Source organism: Mandrillus leucophaeus, unplaced genomic scaffold, assembly GCF_000951045.1.
Source record: "Mandrillus leucophaeus isolate KB7577 unplaced genomic scaffold, Mleu.le_1.0 Scaffold140, whole genome shotgun sequence".
Taxonomy (NCBI): Eukaryota; Metazoa; Chordata; class Mammalia; order Primates; family Cercopithecidae; genus Mandrillus; species Mandrillus leucophaeus.
This window is the reverse complement of record NW_012101366.1, coordinates 4,413,703-4,435,977: the sequence shown is the minus strand read 5'-3', so window position 1 is coordinate 4,435,977 and position 22,275 is coordinate 4,413,703. Positions and strand designations below refer to the sequence as shown.

General features: G+C 38.3%; 1 protein-coding gene across 1 annotated transcript in view; it reads right to left on the bottom strand.

Moving 5' to 3' along the window:
• Positions 1 to 8,749: 8,749 nt before the first annotated feature.
• SP4 (Sp4 transcription factor) overlaps positions 8,750 to 22,275 on the bottom strand; it is an 83,183-nt gene continuing 69,657 nt past the window's right edge. The window contains exon 6 of the mRNA XM_011973912.1: positions 8,750 to 12,245. Coding sequence (XP_011829302.1) covers positions 11,998 to 12,245 — 248 coding nt within the window. The 3' untranslated portion in view covers positions 8,750 to 11,997. The remainder of the gene's footprint in view (positions 12,246 to 22,275) is intronic.

Genomic DNA, 22,275 nt, shown 5'->3' with positions numbered 1-22,275 from the left:
TATGAGTGAGAATGTGCAGTGTTTTTCTGTGCTTAGCTTATTTCACTTACCATAATATCCTCCAGGATCATCCATGTTGCCAAAAATTACAAATCATTTTATTACAGCTAAATAATATTCCATTGTGTATATATACCACATTTTCGTCCACTGATGTGCACTTTGGTTGATTCCATATTTTCGCTATTGTAAACAGTGCCGCAATAAACATGGGAGTACAAATATCTCTTCAACATTCTGATTTCCTTTCCTTTGAATATATACTCAGTAGTAGAATGGCTGAATTAAATGCTACTTCTATTTTTAGTTTTTTGAGGAACTTCCATACTGTTTTTTATAATGACTGTACTAATTTGCATTCCTACCAACAGTATATAAGAGGCCTTCTTTTTCTGCATCCTTGTCAGCATTTGTTATTTTTTGTTTTTTTGATAACAGCCATTTTAACTGGGATGAGATGATATCTCATTGTCATTTTGACTTGCATTTTCCTGATGACTAGCGATGTTGAGTATTTTTTTCATACACCTGTTGGCCATTTGTATGTCTTCTCTTGAGGAATGTCGATTCAGGTTATTTTGCCCATTTTTAAATCAAATTATTTGCTTTTTGGCTGTTGGTTGAGTTCCTTATACATTTTGGATATGAATCCCTTACATGGATAGCTTGCAAATATTTTCTCCCATCTTTTAGGTTGTCTCTTCACTCTGTTAATTGTTTTACTTTGCTCTGCAGAAGCATTTTAGTTTAGTATAATCCCATTTGTCTATTTTTGCTTTGTTAACTGTGTTTTTGAGGTCTTATCCAAAAAATCTTTGCCTAGACCAATGGCTTGATGTGTTTCCCCCATGTTTTCTTCTAGTGATTTCACAGTTGTCGGTCTTACCTTTAATTCTTTAATCCATTTTGAGTTGATTTTTGTATATGGTAAGAGATAGGGGTCTAGTTTTATTCTTCTTCATATGGATAGTTTTCCCAGTACCATTTATCGAAGAGACTGTCCTTTCCCCATTTTATGTTCTTGAACTCCTCAAGTGATCTTCCCACTGCAGGCTCCCAAAGTGCTGGGATTACAGGCATGAGCCACCACACCCGGCCTCCAGTTAAATATTATTGGAGCCTTTGTTGAAAGTCAGTTGGCTGTGAATATGTGGATTTATTTCTGGGTTCTCTATTCTGTTCCATTGGTCTGCATAGACTGTTTTTAGGCCAGTATCTTTCTGTTTGGGGTACTATAGCTTTGTAATATATTTCAACATCTGGTAGTGTGATGCCTCCCAGTTTTGTTCTGTTTGTTCAAATTGCTTTGGCTATTCAGGATCTTTTGTGGTTCCATACAAATCTCAGCATTGTTTTTTTTGATTTCTGTGAGAATGTCGTTGGTGTTTTGATAGAGATTGCGTTGAATCCACAGATTGCTTTGGGTAATATATTTCACTTGTATTTCTAATGTAGAAAGAATTATATATGATAAAATATACCAATAAGTCTAACAGCTCTTTCATAAGTTTAAAAAAGCTTTTAAATGATATTAAAGTAGTGGATTACAGTGTAATTGGCAGAGTTTTTTAGTGGCATATGAAATAATCAATTGTGTCTTATATTCAATAAATACAGTTAACAGACGTTTTTGAAAAATCACTGAAAAGACAGTTTAGGAAGTAATCACATTTGTTGACGTAACAAACTAGCTGTAATCATTTCCCTTTCTCTGATTTGCCTTTTAAGATGGTTTGAGGTATCATAATCCACTGAAGCTGCATCTTACATACATTTTACAGGAATTTTTGAGTCAGTCTTAAGTATCCTGAAGTGAAATGACTTTACCACTTGCTTTTTCCCTTGATTTTCATGTGTCTCAGCAAAATCTTTATGTAACTACATGGGCCTTTTTATTATCTTAATAATTAAAAGAATGGTTGTGGGATTGGGTTTTTCAACCCACATACTGGAAGTCTGAAGCATGGGCAGAGAATAAACACACCTACTCAGGGTGCACATTCTGGGACACCAGTATAACCACACTGGTTGGTTATTAAAATATTGAGATAATTCCATACAAGAAGGTAATTCCATACAAGAAACTTCTAGTTCCTGATTCCCATACTAACACTCCATGACCTCCCTAGAACCCAGCAACTAAGGGGAGGGGAGGGAAATTGCTCTAGGACCTTCCTCCACTACTATGTCCAGCACTCCTTCTGACTGATGAATGCTGTGCTGTGTCCCTTATTAAATATTTTGACTGTTACTCCTTGTTTTAGTACATTCGGGCAGCTATAACAAAAATACAATTAACTGAGCAACTAATAAGCAACAAATTTATTTCTCACAGCTCTAGAGGCTGGGAAGTCCAAGATCAAGGTGCCCACAGACTTGGTGTCTCCTGAAGGCTCATTCTCTGGTTTACAGATGGCACCTTCTCTCTGCTTCCTCACATGGTAGAAAGAGCTAGCTGACTCTTTGGAGCCTCTTTACAAGTACACTAATCTCATTTATGAGGGCTCTGATTTCAGGACCTAATCCGATACCAAAGACCCGACCTCTTAATACTATGATATTGGAGATTAAGTTTCAACATACAAATTTTGGAGGGATGCAAACATTCAGACCATAGAACTCTTGTATTCATAATAATGAGAACCAATCATTGCTTTTATATTCTACTGTTTGAGGGGAATGAATGGAATTTGAATTGAATTTGTACCTCTCAGTTTGATATCTAAGTATGTCTAAATTTTGACTGATTGTTATAGATTTTTAAGAACAAAGCAATGTCCTCTGGGTTCAAAAAATGGATGTATTTTAAACCTAGTTATACTTCAGGCACAAAAACACTCAAGCAGGAGAGTTATTTGATTTAAAAAAATAACTATTTTGGAAGTATTCTGAACAATGCCAGAGTTAAATGACATCTTATATTTTTCTTAGTAAGAGACATAAATATTTAAATAATAAATCTGATCAATATTTCTATTAGAACAAAATATATAAACTGAAGACAAATATTTTCTGAATATAATCTCTGGTGATTATTATCTCTTTTCACATAGCACTAATTCTTTAGAGAATTGTCAAAACCATGGATTCAAACAAACGATGGTTTAATAAAAATTAATATTTAAAAACATTTTAAAACAAGGTAACACTTTTCCTAAAAATATAGACTACTACTCATATCTGCAAAATGGTCAACTTAAAAAGTTCTCTAGCTTTGCCCTTTTTTTCTTTAGGTCCATGTTTACATTTACAATTGGACACAAGAATAAAAGTACTTCCAGCTACTTATCAAATTGGTGGACATATTTATCAAATTGGTGGACATATTTACATAGACTTTTAGTTCAAATTGGCATCCACAATATTGTGAAAAACAGAGCAACACAAGGAGAAATGAGTTTTTTTCTATAGAACCCAAAACTCTGTTCTAGTCATAACCTACTCCATAAAAACGAAAATTTAGGCCAAGCACGGTGGCTCACGCCTATAATCCTAGCACTTTGGGAGGCCGAGGTGGACAGATCACGAGGTCAGGAGTTCTAGACCAGCCTGGCAAAATGGTAAAACCCTGTCTCTACTAAAAATACAAAAATTATCTAGGCACCTGTAGTCCCAGCTACTTGGGAGGCTAAGACAGAAGAATCGCTTGAACTGCAACCCCAGGAGGCAGAGGTTTCAGTGAGCCAAGATCGTGCCGAGGTTTCAGTGAGCCACTGGAGTGCCCAGACTGCACTCCAGTCTGGGCAACAGAGCAAGACTCCATCTCAAAAAAAAAAAAAAAAATAGAAAAGAAAAGAAAAAGAAATTTAAATAAAGTTATAAATGATAATCAGAATAGGGTTTAATTTTCTAACAATTTTATGTCTGTCCACATAATTAGGGACAGTGAGAATAAGCAACTACAATGCCGAACCATAGTAACATAAATTTAATTCTGACTTATAAACTATAAACATATATGATGCTCCACCTAACATGTACACACATATATTTCATGTATACATATATGAACTTGACAAAGAATAAGCTAATGTAAAGAGCTGCAAAAACATAAAATAGTTACATTAAAGTGGTAACCGTTTACGGTATTACTGAATTGGGTTGGAATCTTTTTTTCAGCTAGCTTATTGTTTGCCATTAGATTATTTTCCTCAACAGTGATTTTCTTTTTTCTTTCTTTTTTTTTCTTTTTTGAGACAGAGTCTCGCTGTCTCCCAGGCTGGTGCGATCTCGGCTCACTGCAAGCTCTGCCTCCCGGGTTCATGCCATTCTCCTGCCTCAGCCTCACAAGTAAGTGGGACTACAGGTGCCCGCCAGCACGCCCGGAAAATTTTATGTATTTTTAGTACAGATGGGGTTTCACCGTGTTAGCCAGGATGGTCTCGATCTCCTGACCTTGTGATCCACCCACCTTGGCCTCCCACAGTGCTGGGACTACAAGCGTGAGCCACTGTGCCCAGCACTCAACAGTGATTTTCAAACTTGTTCAGGTGACCAAATACTTGGAAGCCATAATACCCTTTACATAGCACTGTGAATTACTGATGTGTTTAATTCCAGCATAACATTATACAAGCAAGGAACAATTTTACCAGCAGAAAATATAACTTTATTATGGTTCCACATCTAAACATCTAAAAATACTACTACTATACATAAAATATTTATGAAACCACACTTCATAGCAGGATAATAAATAACAAAATTTGAACCAAGCCAACCATCTAGAAAGACATGATTCAAAGACAAACTGGCGTTTATGACAACTGCTCGTTTAATTCCCTCCTCTTCCCTATAATTTGCTTTTGTCTGATCTTAATACTCACATCTGATTTCTTAAGTCCCTGACCCTGACTTGAAACCTGTTATCTTAACTCGCTTCAGATTACCTGAGCCTGGGCTCCTCCTCGTAGATATGGTCTGAATGGACTCCAGTATCTCTGCAACTGCTGACCTGCCCATTCCTAGGCATAGGGCAAATGGATCTCAAGGAACTCCAGAAATCCAGCTGAGGTTGGGATGCAAGAAGGCAGAGTTAGCATAGGAAAGAAAAACGGCGTCCCTTGTGCCTGAATCTGGCACACAATAAGTGCTCAATAAATGTATTAATTGGAAAAAGCATCTCCAACAAAGGTGAGCTTGGGAATGAGGAGAGCAGCTCAGTTAAGAACAGGATCTGAAGCAAAGGTAGGAGTTAAACGGGCAAGAAGGCTGTAACTGGACAAATGGACAACTGAAGCTACAGCCAGCAGAGATGCCTCAGCCTTGCAGGGCATTATAAGTTTAGACATTTATTCTATATCCTATCTTATTTCACAAAGAATCTAAAAAGCAAAGTAAAAGTAGAGCATCTTATTATCCTTTCCTGAACCAAGTCTGAGAGGAAGTTGTCTAAGAAACTTTTGAACACCCAATTGCATGTTTTCTTTTTGTGGCTGCAATTTGGTAGGTAGCTGAAAAGAGGGGTACTTTTGCCCTGTATGCCTGGGTTTATTTAACAAATATATTTCTAAATATAGAGAATGCTTTTAAATACAGAAAATCATCCACACATATATCCACAAAAGTTAGTGAACAACATATATGAGCAGCTGTTTGTTTTTCAGTAATTGGTTTGCTTCTTGTCCACTGGTTTGCTTCTCTGCTATCACTTTGAGGTAGGCAAATAATAATTGTAATTAATGTTTAAAAATTAGGAAATAGGCCAGGCGCGGTGACTCACGCTCGTAATTCCAGCACGTTGTGAGGCAGAGGTGGGCGGATCGCTTGAACCCAGGAGTTCAAGACCCACTAGGCATGGTGGTGTGTGCCTGGGTGACAGAGTAAGACCTTGTCTCAAGGAAAAAAAAAAAAAGATTTAAACCTTTAATTTTTCTTAGAATTGGAAAAAGACTGTCATAAAATTTTGAGGTAGAGTATGGCAAAGTAGCTCACAGTTTGAGAAAAATACGTTTGAATTTGGAAATTGCCACTGAAATTTCATTTTTAAAATGGGACTTGAGAATTAACTTTCTGATGTATTGTTGCCCATTTTCAAGACATTTCAGCATTGGTCCAGCTGGGAACTATTCCATGCCCTCTGCTATGGTCTGAACAGTTGTGCCTCTCAAAAATTCATGTTGAAACCCAATTACCAATAATATTGCCAGTGATATTAGGAGGTGGAACCTTTGAGAAATGATTAGATCATGATAGTAGAGCTCTCATGAATGGGATTAGTGTCATTACAAAAGAGGCCCCAGAAAATTGTCTTGTCCCTTTCACCATGTGAAGACACAGCTAGAAGTCACCATCTATGAACCAGTGAATGAACACTGAATCTGCCAGCATCTTGACCTTGGGCTTCCTGGCTCCGGAAGTGAGAAATAAATTTCTGTTGTTTATATGCTACCTAGTCTAGTGTATCTTGTTATAGCAGCCCAAATGGACTAAGACACCCTCTGCCTTTTGGGTTAACTTATTAATAACAATGTATTAAACACAACTATGTGTTACTCAATACAGTTTTCTTATTTGATCTTAACAGACCTATGTATTACTCATAATGCTTAACATTAATAAACATTGCTCTTTTATTCTACGAAGTAGAAAAAGAGAGGTGCTGAAAGGTTCAATAACTTCCCACGGTTGTGTGCCTACTAAGTGGCTGAACCAGGAATCCAGCCTGAAATCGTCAAGACTCTCCGTTGATCTCTCCTGGCACGGTGCTTAGCTATTAACCAGGGAGATCAACCCTCTGCACTACAAATAGGCCTTTATGCTCTTCCTTCCCTCCCTCCCTTCCTTCCACTATTTCTACTTGAGATTACTCTCAGGTATCCAAAAATAAATTATTTCATTGCCACCTGTTATTAAGAGTAACAGAGACCAAAGTTTATGCTAATCAATCAATCTTAAAAGAATGGAAAATACATGCCTTAAAAGTCCTGCTACCGAATTACAAGTTGATTGTGTGTATATTAAGCAGGCATTATTGTTCGGGCAGTAAATATAGCAATATATTATTCAGATTCACAGAGGAATAAAGTATTTCAAATTTGCTGTGACACTTAAAGTCTCTGCACCCTTATCATTAAGCATCTGAACTTTTAATTAAAAAATAAACAAATACTGTGTATTTTTTCTATCAAGTTGTCATTACCAATGGCATTGTAAACCACACCCTATTAGTGTTGCTTTTAGCACTACTTCAACTTTCCTAACTTACTACACCAACAGCTGTCAATTTTTAAGATGATTTATCCCTTTTTCTTTATGATTGTCTTGTTCATGTGGCTGAAATTCCTAAAAGTACAAGAACCAAACTATATTAAAAATTGAAAAACACAATGAAGTTTTCTAATTGCATTACCCTTTTTTCTGAGATAAGAGTCTTGCTCTGTCGCCCAGGCTGGAGTGCAGTGGCATTATCTCAGCTCACTGCAAACTCCACCTTCTGGGTTCAAGCAATTATGCCTCAGCCTCCTGAGCAGCTGGGACTACAGGTGTGCACCACCACGCCTGCCTAATTTTTGTATTTTTAGTAGAGATGAGGTTTCACCATGTTGGCCAGGCTGGTCTTGAACTCCTGACCTCGTGTTCCACCCACCTCGGCCTCCCAAAGTGCTGGGATTACAGGCGTGAGCCACCATGCCTGGCCTGCATTATCCCTTTATACAATATCATCCTGATGCTTTCTAATGCGAATTTTTCAGGTAATTGAAGTGTATCTTTACTTTGGATAGAAAACATCCTTTGACAATTCCTGTCTTATTTGACAGAGTAACAAATTCTTTGATTCAGTCACTGTTATTAACAAATTATTTTACAAAGTTGTAACATAACTATGCCTTTAGGACATTGCTGTACAAGGTTCTCTATCCAAACACCTTATAGCCCCTGCTTACTACCTAAAACCTAGAGTCTTTGGAGTCTTCTGTCAGTGGGCCAGAGTACTTTTCTTGTGGCCTAACATCCTACCCCCGCCACCCTGGCCACCAAACCCTCGCTTTGCTATGTCTGTATCTGCTGTTGAGTTTGGAAATGTGTTAGCTGAAGTTGTTACAATAATGTATTCATCACGTTACTAAAGGTCTTCATGAGATTTTTAGGGCTCTCCCAGGAGGAAAAGACAGTTTCTGCTTGTCGTCTTTGTGGCATCTATGTGGCCTATATTGCTTCTCAGTGATTCTGTGAGCTTAAATAATATTTTAATTATGTTTTTCGTTTTCAGGTCTTCCTACAATTTCCTAACATTGATTGCTTAAAATATTTAAGTAAAAAGTGTCTCTAAATCAAATTTTAATTTCCATAAATGTCTAGAGCAATGGCTACAAATTAACATGCAATTTGAATTGGTGTTCTTTGGCGGTATGTTCAGATAAATGGTGACCAGATCTCACTACGAGGAATTATGAAGGGTTGCCAATGTGTTCTCCAGTGAGAAGCATTTAACTCTCCAGTGTTCATGATAAGAAGGTTGATAGTTCAAATAATTTATTGCTGTTTTATAGTATACATAATTAAATGAAACATGTTAAACTCAAGGGAATTTTTAATAGGTTACTTGCAATTGTTATTGCAGGCAACAACTTGTACATGATTTTATTTCCAAATCCACAAAAAACAAATTTTATACAAATCAGCACTGTAAAAATGTCAATTACAGCCCCAGAGGCTTTGCTGGCAGAATAATTGTCTAAATTCTAGAATATGGGAAACAGGTTTTTTTCTGGATTCTTCTTTTTTTTTCATTTTCTTTTTTTTTTACAAAAAAAATTTACAAGTGAAATGTTACTACAAAACTTTTTATAAGGAATTTTTGCAAAACATTTACATTTTACCATCAACTATTTCTGTTTTAAAATCATTATGTAGATTTAATACCCTATGCTGCACATCAATTTATGTGGGATGACAACTTAGTGACATGCATAAAAAAACACCACAAGGCATTAAAATGGAGACTTAAATACAAATATTGTTGCAATAAAACAGTTATAAAATTGAAAAATAGGACCTAAACATCATGCTTATCTAAGTTTGACAAATTAACTTTTTCTCCTAGATTACACATTTTTATTACTGCTCTCATGAGAGTGTGATAAATAATGACTTAACATCAAGTTCTAATGTAATCAGCAACACATACACAAACCTAACCAAAGAAAGTATACTGTAAGAAAAAACTATTCTAACACTGGAGTTTTACCATGATAAATACATAGCTTTGCACTGATAATTACAATAAAGAAAAGTTTTATAACGGTGGTAAAGGGAATGAACAGTGAAATGCCATTAAACAAGACTCTACTGCACATCTGTGCCCTATTACTTATAACAGCTATATCCCACTGAGTCAAATAAAGGACATTGAAATTTACGATTCTTCTAAAGACAGAAAAGTAGACTCAGAATGGTATGCAGAACAGACTGTCAAAATATTTCTAATTTCAGTGGTGAAATGTGCACCTGCTAACACAAATTAACATATTTTATATGCTATAAAGCTATCCAGATTCATTTGATAAATTTATAATAGGCCTCATTGTTGATTAAAAAATAACTTCCATTTCTAATGGACATACATAGGTTTGCATTAGAACTGGTTCATGGAATAATGATGCAGAGTGTTCATACTTGGTATTAACAACAACAAAAAGTGTCACTCTGAGGAAACATGATTAAAACATTAAGAAAGTTTCTTTGCGTAAAAAAATTTATAGCACTGATTGTGTAGCATAATGATAGATAAAATATATATTTGATGTTTCAGCTCCTATATAATAAAATTAAAATTAACACTACCAAATGCTCCTCTGTACCAAACAAAACAACAAACCAATTCTGATGTTTTAAAGCCAGATACATCAGTTGTTAAGAGTACATTAAATAAAATATACAAAACAATTTACAAAATCCAACTAAAATTTAAAGACTCTGTTACAAGTCTACAAAAGCTTTAAGAAACTTGAAATTTATAACCACAGTGTAAAAATTTTTTTTCCTTTAATCTCAAAGCTTTTTTATACAAACTGAAAGCACAAAAGACCTTCAGTTTTATATAACGCTACAAAGGGCTGGCCTAAAGTGTACATAGTGTAAACAGTGATCATTACAGTATTTCTCCTTCATCAAAAATACAAGAAACATCACAATTTTGGAAGATAATTCGCATGAGTAGTACTTTTCCTGAAATTATAGAGAATGCACAAGAAAACACGTACCTATATTCAAACAGTCCCCAAAGTAATGATGTTAATAAATTGAGCAGGTAGGTAAAAACTTTAGTTTTCAAATGGTCAATTTCACTGATTATGATTCTGTGTAAATACTTTTTTAAAACATAAAATATCCTTATTAATATTTAAGTTACTGGTATAATCCAGATTTTTTCATATGAAACTTTTGGCCATCTTTCCTAACAACACCATTTCCTAGCTGGGCACGGTGGCTCATGCCTGTAATCCCAGCACTTTGGGAGGCCGAGGTGGACGGATCACCTGAGGTCAGGAGTTTGAAACCAGCCTGGCCAACATGGCGAAACCCTATCTCTACTAAAAATACAAACATTAGCCAGTGGTGGTGGTGGGCGCCTGTAATCCCAGCTACTCAGGAGGTTAAGACAGGAGAATCGCTTGAACCCAGGAGGCAGTGTTTGCAGTGAGCTGAGATCGTGCCACTGCACTCCAGCCTGGGCAAGAGTGCGAGACTCCATCTCAAAAAAAAAAGACCCTTTCCTGTAAGACCCTTGCATAAACCATATATTTTTTTTCTTTAGTCACTTACTTCACTGAAAATTATTCTGCCTTTTCAAAAATAAAAGTTTTGCTTCATAATATATCTATTATATATTAGGCTAATTTTTAGGGAAAATTCAGTTATTGATGTAACATAAAAACATCACTGTGTTATAATTTCTAATTACCTTCTAACACAGCACTAGAAATAAAATGGAACTGGCCAATTTTTAGTAGAGGAAAACAAGAATTACAATGTAGTTAAAAGATAATTTTCTGCTGGCCTTGGAAAAAAGTATAATTCTTTCTTTGGCTACCAAGTCAAAGCATAAAGAATTCTGCACATTGTCAACATAACTCATATTTACAAAATACGAAACTACAGAACAATTTACACTCTATGCAAATATTTCCAATATAAACATATTAAATGAAATTTTGTGGTTCAACCTACGGTTAGGAATATAATCAATCCTAACTTCAGAACATTGCATGTTAAGATGCCTCATTTTATTTTTCTGAAGCTATGATGAGTTTTGTTTTAACATTTTTTCCCCAGCATTTTCCTAAGGTGTCAACCTTAAATTTAACCTAAGATTTAACTCTAAGTTCCTCTTGTGTCTCCAAATGGAGAAAGTAATTGGACTTCACTGATTGTCTGCATACACACTACTATAATGTAGTGGTAATAAAGATCTGAGATGTATCTCAGATTACTGTTTTGGAACTTACCTAATTCAGCTGTTGAAGAATTTCTAACATTTAGAAAAGACGGCCAAAACTATTTTCGGTTGATTTTCCAAAAATCAAGCTAAGGAAATACGGTATTATCCCTATCATCAGTTAACTATCTGTTTTCTGTGCTATAGAGAAAAAGAAAACACGTAAATTGTTACTGACTGAATTTATAACAAAGTACTTTCAAAGAAAATAAGTTCAATTAAGGTCCAGCCTGCAAACTACTAAGGTCTTTTTAAACATGTTAACAAATGATATTAAGAGATGGGAAGATTCTGTCTAAAGGTTATGTGATATATTTCCAAACAACTACAACTTATAGTATGGAGGAAATACTTTTCTGTTTCCAGTACATCAGTTTACTTTTTGTATTTTTTAAAATTCAACTCTTCATGTGTTGACCCCAAACCCTGGAATACTTAAAGAAGCCAAGAATGAAAACATAATTTCCTACTCTGTAATCCACTTGACCAGCCCATTTCCAGATTTCAAAGGTGTGTAAACAAGTGCAGCACTAGAGGTCTCTGTTATAAATAACTTTTCAGAATTCTTCCATGTTGGTTGAAACATTGGGAGTTGCTGGATTCGAATCTTGAGAAATGGCTGCAACTGTGACAATTCTTGGGGAGCCAAGCACCTCTGTAACAGATGAGTCCAGTTCTCCCGAGGTAACAATGGCAAGAGCTGTCCCACCACCTTTTTTATTCTGGTGCGTTTTGACATGTTTGGAGAGATGATCACTCCGCATAAACCTTTTAGAACATTCCGGGCATTCAAATCTCTTTTCACCTACATAGAAAAACAGTAAATGAAGTTATACACATTTTACTTAAGTGAAATTATAATTTTTAACAATCTTCCTTTTTGTACAGTTTCACTAGTTGCAAAATATTTTATTTAAAAATGTTATGAAACAAGCAATGCAAAGAGAAAGACCACGTGATTGCAACAAAAAGACCTGAAGTTTAAGTCCTGCTTCTGCTATGAACTGGAAATAAAAGCTGGAGCAAGTAAATAGCCACCGGACCCTCAGTTTCCCATCTACAAAGCAAGAGGGTTTTTAGCAGGCAATTTAAAATATCTCTATCAGATGTAACAAATATATATAATGTTCAAGGCTCATGTCCACTGTTCTTCCAAACTGCTAACCTGGGTTTTAGTTTTAATCATGGTGGCATGAAATATCTTAGAACTATTTCAAATAAACTAAGTTAATAATTTAATAGTGTACTGAGTTCTTTACAAGGCAAAAATGGGAGGCAGGCACATGCTACATTTAGAATTTAATAGAGTTTTTAGGTTTCATAAGATAACACTTAGTTTCTGTTGTCCAAAGAAATTCTTAAATATGCTTTCTTCAAAATATAACATAGTTCTACTGGACCAACTTCTTTGTTTTGGAATAAAAGCTAGTTTAATGTTAACTAAAAAGAAAAAAGCCATTTTGTTTTTGTGTATAATAAATGAGGCATATCAAAATTCGGTTAACTGGTTTATCCTGATGTGCTCAATGAATAACTGTTAGCTGTAGATCTTCCCTCTAAAATTGTTACTTAAGGGACTGAAATGTTGTTTTCCCAGTCCGATAAAACGTGGATAATAAGTGATAGGGTTTGGCTCTGTGTCCCCACCCAAATCTCTCTTGAATTATACTTCCATAATTCCCACATGTTGTGGGAGGAACCCAGTGGGAGATAACTGAATCATGGGGGCGGGTTCCCCATACTGTTCTCGCGGCAGTCAATAATTCTCACAGGATCTGACAGTTTTATCGGGGATTTCTGCTTTTGTGTCTTTTTTGTTTCTTTCTGCCACCATCCACATGAGATGTGATTTGCTCCTCTTTGCCTTCTGCCATAATTGTGAGGCCTCCCCAGCCATGTGGAATTGTGTCTTTATCAGCAGCGTGAAAACAGACTAATACAATAAGAAAATTCAATTTGGATAATTTCTTTTCTTGGCCCTGCTTTTGACTCACCAATAAAAAATCTATAGGCTCAAGTTGGTCCACATCAGATACTCTTTTTCTTTATATTCTCTTTTTCTTTACGTGTGTGCTTTTACTTTTTCATACCCTTTGAAAAAACCATCAGTCTTCCTTATTATTGTTATAAACAAATATTAAAATTTACAGGACCACTGCACTCAATACAATATTGTATTAAACATCCATGTGAAGTAACACAAAAAAGTTGCACCTCCGTGTCATACCACACACCAAAATATATGCTATAAAGATTTAAAACCAAGTATTAAAAAAAAAAAGGGAAAACATTTCTATAACCTAGAGCTTGGCGATACTTTAAAAAGTACAACAGGTTATTTAGAAACTATAAAGGAGAGAACAGACAAATCTGACTACACAAAAATACAATACTTTGTATGACTTAAGATCCCATAAAGTTAAAGGAGAGAAAAAAAAAGATCAACAGAAGCATAAAAACAATGTGATAAAATTTAACACATTTTGATAAGCACTCTTGGCAAACCAGGAATAAAAATTTATTCTTTTACCTGCTAAAAGTCATTGGCACCCTATACCCCTACATATAATTAATGGAGAAACTTCTGAACTATTACTTTATACATCAGGAACAAGATAAGAGTGCTATTATATATATCATTACTATTTTCAACATAATATGAAATATTCTTACCAAGCCTACATATAAGACAGTAAAATGAAATGAGGTACAATCATTGGAAGGAAAAAAAATTGAAATATATTATTATTTACAGTTATTATTATTTACATTAAAAATCTGCGAAAATAAACAATTAGAATAAATTTGTCAAGTGGCAAGATTCATGATCAATCGATAATAAGCAACACCATCCATTAATTACATAAATCAACATGTAATGCAAATGTTGAGACTACAGTGAGCCACTGCACTCTAGCCTGGATGACAGAGCCAGGCCTTGTCTCAAAAAAAAAAAAAGTGTGCAGACAAGGCCCTGACCCCAGGTCAGACACAAACTCTATGCGAAGCCACACTTGGCAAGCCTGGTCTTGGTATCTTACTCCAGGGTCTAGCTAGGTTCCAACAGGAGGAACCTGGAATTTCTCTGTACAAAGGTGGAGGTAGTGGCCTACTTAAAAAAAAAAAAAAGTATTTAGGCTGGGCACGGTGGCTCATACCTGTAATCCCAGCACTTTGGGAGGCTGAAGTGGGTGGATCGCCTGAGGTCAGGAGCTTGAGACCAGCCTGGCCAACACAGTGAAATCCTGTCTCTACTAAAAATACAAAAAAAAGTAGCTGGGTGTGGTGGTGCACACCTGTAATCCCGGCTACTTGGGAGGCTGAGGCAGGAGAATCACTTGAACCTGGGGGGTGGAGGTGGCAGTAAGCACTGCATGCTAGGAGATAAATTACCTGCTATAACTGCCCCAGGTGTGCCTGCCTACCAGACACCCCATCTTGCAAGACCACCATTAAAAGCCTCGCTTCCATTGTTCGTGTCTCCAAGTCCATTCTTTGGGTTTGGACAGGTGAATGTGTATGTCTCACAAACCTGGGGGCCTGTCTGGGATCTCTGTACGTGCATGGAGTGGGACTCCAGCTGAGAGGGGAGAGGCGTCCCACCCGATTTAGGCGGCCCGCTCTGTCCGGGCGTCCTGGCTCCCCACAGAAGCCACAGACAAACCTGAGACTGTTATTCAGGAGGCAGCAGAGGTGACACAGGGAGAAAAGCAGGCACTGCAGTAACCAGGCAACCTTGTGTAGGCGCCAAGGGAGGAAAATTGGACTATAAGTACTGTCTTGGTGGTTGGGCATTTTCAGAAGTTGAGTGAGTGTGACTGAGATGTACCCTAGATTTGAAGCAAGAGCAGAGTCTCAATCCATGGTTCTGTTCTCCCATGAGGAAAATGGACAAAGAATGGTGGGAGAATGGATGAAGTGATTCTCGGGGTGTGCAAGAAACCTCCAGTAGGGGGTGCTGAGAACACAGGGAAAAGCTCAGACACAGACTGACTGAAAATGGGAAACCGAAATTCCAGGCCTAGGGGACAAGGCAAAGAGGGAGCCAAAGAGACTCCCTCTGACATTTACCAGGATAGTCCTATGGCCTAAGTTTGGCTCAGATTAAAAATTGGGTGTGCCAAGCTTTAATTCTCTATGTGAATAATAAAACCCCAATCTCACAAGAAGAGATGGGTTATGCTCTCTGCTGGACCAAGGAATTAGCCCCCATATTCCCGCTTAAAGAAGAAAAAGAGCCTAGTAAAAACCCCTCACCCGGTGAAAAGCCCTGGGACCTCCTGTCATGCATGCCCCTCCATACCTCTCAAAAAATAGGGGACAGGAAAGTCAAGGGGAAGCAAGAGGGTTAGAAGAGGAAAGACCTGGATACCATGGAGGTTAAACCAACTGTTCCTCTAAATCCTTATCCAAATTTAAGAAAAGAACTAGAACACTGTAAGAGGGATATTGAGAACTTCCCTGTTCCTTCCACACAGTAGGCACCTAGCATGTTCCCTCTTAGGGGAGTTCCCACGGGACAGGGAGAGACTGGCTTTGTAAATGCTCCTTTTATACTGAAATTAGGAATTTCAAGAAAAAAATGAAACCACTCCCAGAAGATCCCCTCAGTTTAGCAGACCATCTGGACCAATTCCTAGGATCCAGTTTTTATACCTGGGCTGAAATGATGTCCATCAAGAATATCCTGTCCATAGGAAAAGAAAGGGGAATGATTAGGAGAGTGGACATGACCATCTGGGAGAGGCAACACCCTACCAGGCAAGGAGTCTCACCAGCCGAACAAAAATTTCCAAATGTTAATCCTGAATGGGACAATAATGATCCCAGGGACTGCGCCCAAATATAGGACCTTCGGGAACTGATAATTAAAGGGATCAAGGAATCCACTCGTAGGACACATTCAAGATTCAACAAGCAAAAGAGGAAACTCCCTCTGCATTCCTACATAGGCTCAGAGATCAGATGAGAAAATGCTCCAGATTAGATCTAGAGGACCCAGTAGGGCAACGTCTTTTGAAGGTTAACTTTGTAATTAAGAGCTGGCCTGACATTACCAAAAAATTATAAAAGATTGATGGATGGAAAGAGAAACCAACTGAGGATTTACTGAGGCAAACTCAGAAGGTCTTGTAAGGAGAAAGGAGGAGAAGCAGAAACAAAAAGCAAAAATCATGGTTTCCACTGTGGAAGAGGTATTCAGAAAAGGGTTACATCAAGATCCCCCACTTAGGAAACAAGGGAATTATAGACTTTGACACGAAGAAAGAAGGGAAATGCAGGGAAAAGGTCCTAAGACTATGAGTGGATGTTGCAAGTGTGGAAAGACAGCACATTTTAAGAGAGGATATCCTAAATGGAAAAAAGAAAAGGTGATACCCTTCAAGACGGTTGATGAAGACAACCGGCAGGGGGGGAGGGGGGGCAGGAGCTCCTTCTGAGTAGGTCCCACCAGGAACCCTCAATAAATGTGAAGGTGGGACCTGAGGGAAGAAGTGACATTTTGATTGATACTGGGGCAGCTCACTCCTCCCTAATTCACCAAGGGGTACTCTGTAAGGAAAAATTGACAGTATCAGGGATAAAAGGGGAGGGATTTCAGGTTCTAATATTTAAGAAAATGTTAATTACATCAGGACCAAAACAAACTGAGGGGTCACTCATATGTTCCTGAAGTAGGAACTAACCTCCTGCGTCGAGACCTGATTGTGAGATTGGGTTTAGGATTAGGAATAGAGGAAGGACAAATAAAAGTAATGATGAGCCTCCTAACAGAGGAGGAAGAAAGAAAAATTAATCCCCTTGTGAGGGTTAGAGAAGGCAACAGAGGGTTAAAAATCACACCCTTACAGATTAAACTAAAACAACCAGAAGTAGTTTGCAGAGAACAATATCCCATTTCTACTGAAGGGAGAAAAGGTCTCCAACTGGTAATAGAGGGATTGATTAATGATGGACAATTAGAACCCTGCATGTTACAATACTCCAATTCTCCCAAAGAGCCTGACGGGTTGTATAGATTGGTGCAAGACCTAAGGGCTATAAATCAAATTGTCCAGACCTACCACCCTGTGGTGCCTAACCCCTACACCCTCTTTAGTAAGATACCCTATGAACGTTAAGTGGTTCAATGTGGTGGATCCAAAAGATGCATTCTGGGCATGTCCCCTAGACTTTAGGAGTAGGGAAACTCTTTGCCTTTGCATGGGAAGATTCTATAACTAGGAGAAAACAACAGTACCCCTGGACTGTGCTGCCACAAGATTTCACGGAAGCCCCAAACGTATTTGGTCAAATCTTAGAAAAAGTCCTGGAATAATTTCAACCTTCCAGGGGAACACAGTTGTTACAATACGTAGATAATCTTTTAATTTCTGGGGAGAGGAAGGCCGAGGTATCAGAAGACACCACAAGCTTAATTTCCTAAGAGAAAGGGGATTGCGAGTCTCTAAGAACAAACTGCAGTTTGTAGAAAAAGAAGTTAAATATTTAGGACATCTGATTAGTGAAGGGACGTGAAGAATAAACCCAGAGAGAATACTGGGAATAGTGGGTCTGCTTTTGCCTAAGACAAAGAGAGAACTCCAAAAATTTTTAGATTTAACTGGCTACTATAGGTTATGAATTGATTCATATGCTCAAAAGACAAAGATTCTATATATCAAGTTACTAGAAGAACCTGATCCCCTGCATTGTCCTCAAAGGAAATTCAGGTGGTGAAAGAGCTAAAGCAGGCCCTCATTCAGCCCCGGTCCTGGCCCTCCCATCTTTAGAGAAACCATTCCATCTGTTGGTAACAGTGGATCATCCTTGGGGTCCTCACTGAAACCTGGAGAGGAAAGAGAGAATCTGTTGCTTTTGTCTCCAAGCTTCTTGATCCTGTCTCTCGGGGGCAGGCCAAATGTGTGCAAGCAGTGCTGCCACAGCCCTGCTGCTAGGAGAGTGGAAAGTTAACATTTGGTGGGGCCCTAATAGTAAGTGCCCTATACCAGGTCAGGAATATATTAACCAAGAGCCGGGAGATAGTTTGAACAGATTCTCAGATTCTAAAATATGAAGCCATATTAGTAAGAAAAAAAATTATTTGCTTGTAACCATAAATATCTGCCTAACTGCAGCCAATTTCCTATGGAAAGGAGAGGAGAACAAAGACATCAGACCAGAACTGCTTAGATATCATAGAATAATAAACTAAAGTAGGACCAAACCTTAGGGAAGCTCCACTACATGATGGGATAAGGCTGTTTGTGGATGAGTCGTGACAAGTGATAGATGGCAATGCTGTCACTGATGGTAATAAACACTCCTTATGTGAGAAAGGTAGATTACCTAATGGCTGGTCAGCCCAAATCTGTAAATCATATGGTCTTAACCAGGCCATAAAGTTCCTTAAAGCCCAAGAAGGCACTATATATACTGATTCTAAATATGCTTATGGGGTAGTATACACTTTTGATAAAATCTGGACAGAGCGAGGTCTAATAAATAGCAGGGGAAAATAACTGGTTAATGGGGGAACTGGTCAAACAGGTTTTAGAAAGCCTCCTGCTTCCAGCAGAGGTAGCCATAGTTCATGTAAATGGTCATCAGAAAGGGAACACTATAGAAGCTACAGGAAACAAGCTTGCAGATGAAGCTGCTAAGCAAGCTTCTCTGGACAAAGAAATTAGACTACATAGCCTGCTCCCAGACATCCCTCAGCTAGTATTAAGGCCCCAGTTTACCAGAGAGAAAGAGGAAGAATTAGACCGGACAGGGGTCACTCAGACTGAAGATAGCAAAAGGGTACTTCCTGAAATAAGTAAACCCCTAAGAAGAAAACTAATATCTATATTACACAAATGGAGTCAGTGGGGACCCCAGGCTTTGTGTGATACAATACTTAGAAATTATGGGTGTGTAGGGATTTATACTCTTGCTAAACAAGCATGTGGAAATTGTGTAACTTGTCAAAAGATAGACAAAAAGGTGATTAGAAAAGAGGAAGACCTCCCGGAGTAAGACCACTTCAAAGCATTCAAGTAGATTTCACAGAAATGCCCAAAGTAGGAAGACTAAAGTATTTACTAGTGATAGCAGATTATCTTTCAGGCTGGGTAGAAGCCTTTCCCCTTCCAACAGCCACTGCTGGGAATGTGGTCAAAATAATATTAAAACAGATTGTACCTAGCTTTGGACTGGTGGAAAATATTAATTCAGACAATGGGAGTCATTTTACCTCAAGGGTGTTAAGGTGAATTACGGAAGGTTTACAAATTACATGGGATTATCACACCCCTTGGCATCTCCCTTCCTCTGGAAAGGTAGAAAGAATGAATCAAACTCTCACAAAGCATACCATCAAACTCATCTTAAAAACTAAAATACCTTGTACCAAATGCCCCCCAATAGCACTTCTTAGGATTAGAAAAGCCCCAATAAAAGACTTGGAATTGTCTCTCTATGAGTCATTATATGGGCTCCCATATTTGGGCAGAGCTACAGATCTTCTGGCTATGGAAACCAAGGATCAATTCTTAAAGAAACTATATACTGGCCCTATACTCCACCCTGTCATCCCTTAGGTTAAAAGGACCTCTGACTCAAACTTCTCCTCTTGAGTTCATGGTTCACCACTTTCAGCCTGGTGATTTGGTGCAGATTAAGACTTGGAAAGAAGACAAGCTCCACCCAAGCTGGGAAGGTCCCTATCAAGTGCTCCTGACCACTGAGACAATCATGTAAACAGCTGCATGAGGTGGACTCACTATACTCAAGTCAAGGGACTGGTAAAGGAGACCCTGGAAAGGTGGGGAAAATACCAGTGGAAAGTGCATGGGTCACCTGAGGAACCCTTAACTCTGAGAAAAATCTGAAAAGAAAACATGGACTGGCCCCAGTTCTGGAAGAGTCTTGGTTATATGCGTTAGGGGCAGACATCACAGGGAAAGACCCCTTAGGGTGATTTATTCTTAAACTCATCAAAAACTCAACCCTCCATGTGCCTGGTACTACTCCAAGCCCAGGCTTTAGTAAACACTTTAGTCCACCAAATAATGATCCTCAAAGGCTAAAAATAATTGAGGTAAAGGATGTAAAGCAAAACTCAAAAACTGAGGGTATGGGGATGTGAATGCCTGGGTTGAGTGGGTCAAATTTCTGGTACAAGCCCTGAACAAGAGTAATTACTATGCATGTGCTGTGGGAGGACCTCAGGCACAGGTGGTTCCATTTCCCCTAGGATGGAATAATGATACTGACGGAATGCGTTCCATGTTGGCTCTATACCAAGACAATGATGCATGGGGAAATGAGACTTGTAAGAGTCTGTCATTGCTCTTTCCCGCATTGCAGAGAGGGGTCAGAACCCCTCATTCTCTACAGGGAATATCAACTACTCCTCTTGCCTCTCTAGGTAGGGGGCAGAGTTCAATAAGCCCATGGGAGAACTCTCAACTTGTACCCACATCCTAAGCATCACAGGTGAGTCAGGCAATGGCAATTACTCAGCTCTCCATATACCACAGCTGATGTCTGGTGGTATTATGGGAAAAAAGGAGGATAAGTTGTTACCATCCAATTGGACTGGGACTTGTGCTTAGGCCAGTTGGCCATTCCCTTCATCCCGGTATTTCGTAAGATACCTGAAAATACACACGGCCACCAAAACCAGAGAGATTTGACATATCTTTTGATCCCAATATATATGTTAACTCTATAGGAATTCCTGGGTGGTGCCTAATGAATTTAAGGCCCAAAACCAAATAGCAGCTCCGTTTAAGTCAGCACTCTTCTGGTGGTCAACTATTAAGAATGAGGACTGGATTAACTACATACATCTATTATAATCAACAGAGATTCATCAAGTATACTCGGGACATCCTAAAAGGGGTGACTAGCCAGTTAAATGCCACCAGCCAAATGGCCTGGGAAAACAGGCTTGCGCTAGACATGATACTAGCAGAAAAAGGGGGCATATGTGTTATGCTGGGTGGGAAATGTCGTACTTTCATTGCCAACAAAACTGCCCCAGATGGGACCATCAGAAAAGCTTTACAAGGACAAACAACTCTGGCCAATGAACTGGCAGAAAATGCTGGAATGAACGACCCATTTATGGGCTGGCTAGAAGATTGGTTTGGAAAATGGAAAGAATGGTAGCTTCAATCCTTACATCTCTCATAATTGTGGCAGGAGTCTTAATAGCAGTGGGATTTTGTATTATCCCTTGTGTGGGGGAACTAGCACAGAGATTAAAACAGCTATTAATAAACACATGCCCATGACATAACCAGCAAAACAACCTGCTACTATTAAAAATGAAATTAAACTCACTCTCCTATGAAGGAGAAAGTAAACGACATCTAGAGCAATTTGAGGACAAAAAGGATTTAGACGAAAATGAGACCGAAGGAAGTAAACAGAAAAGAGGAGGGAATTTGTGAGAAAATGTTTTAAATGATCTATTTTCAAGGCATGATAAATCTAAATACTGGCAACTAGCCTGCGGATGTAACAAACCACACGGCTCATGCACTTAGAAGGTCACAATGAGCAAGCAGAATGTAGAGAACGGGTCAGCCCATAAAAGGGAAGAAAGTTTCATTATTGGGAAATCAAAACTTAAGCGGGGAAGGGAAGGTTATACCCTTATTAGGGGGATAATGAAACTTAGACAATGTCCGGGAAGATTGTAACCCCATAATACTTGACCAATAAATTAACTGCTGTAACTGCCCTGGGTGTGCCTGCCTACCATACACCCGATCTTGCAAGACCACCATTAAGTCTCGCTTTTGCTGTTCTTTGTGTCTCCAAGTGAATTCTTCGGATTCAGACAGGTGAATGTGTTTCTC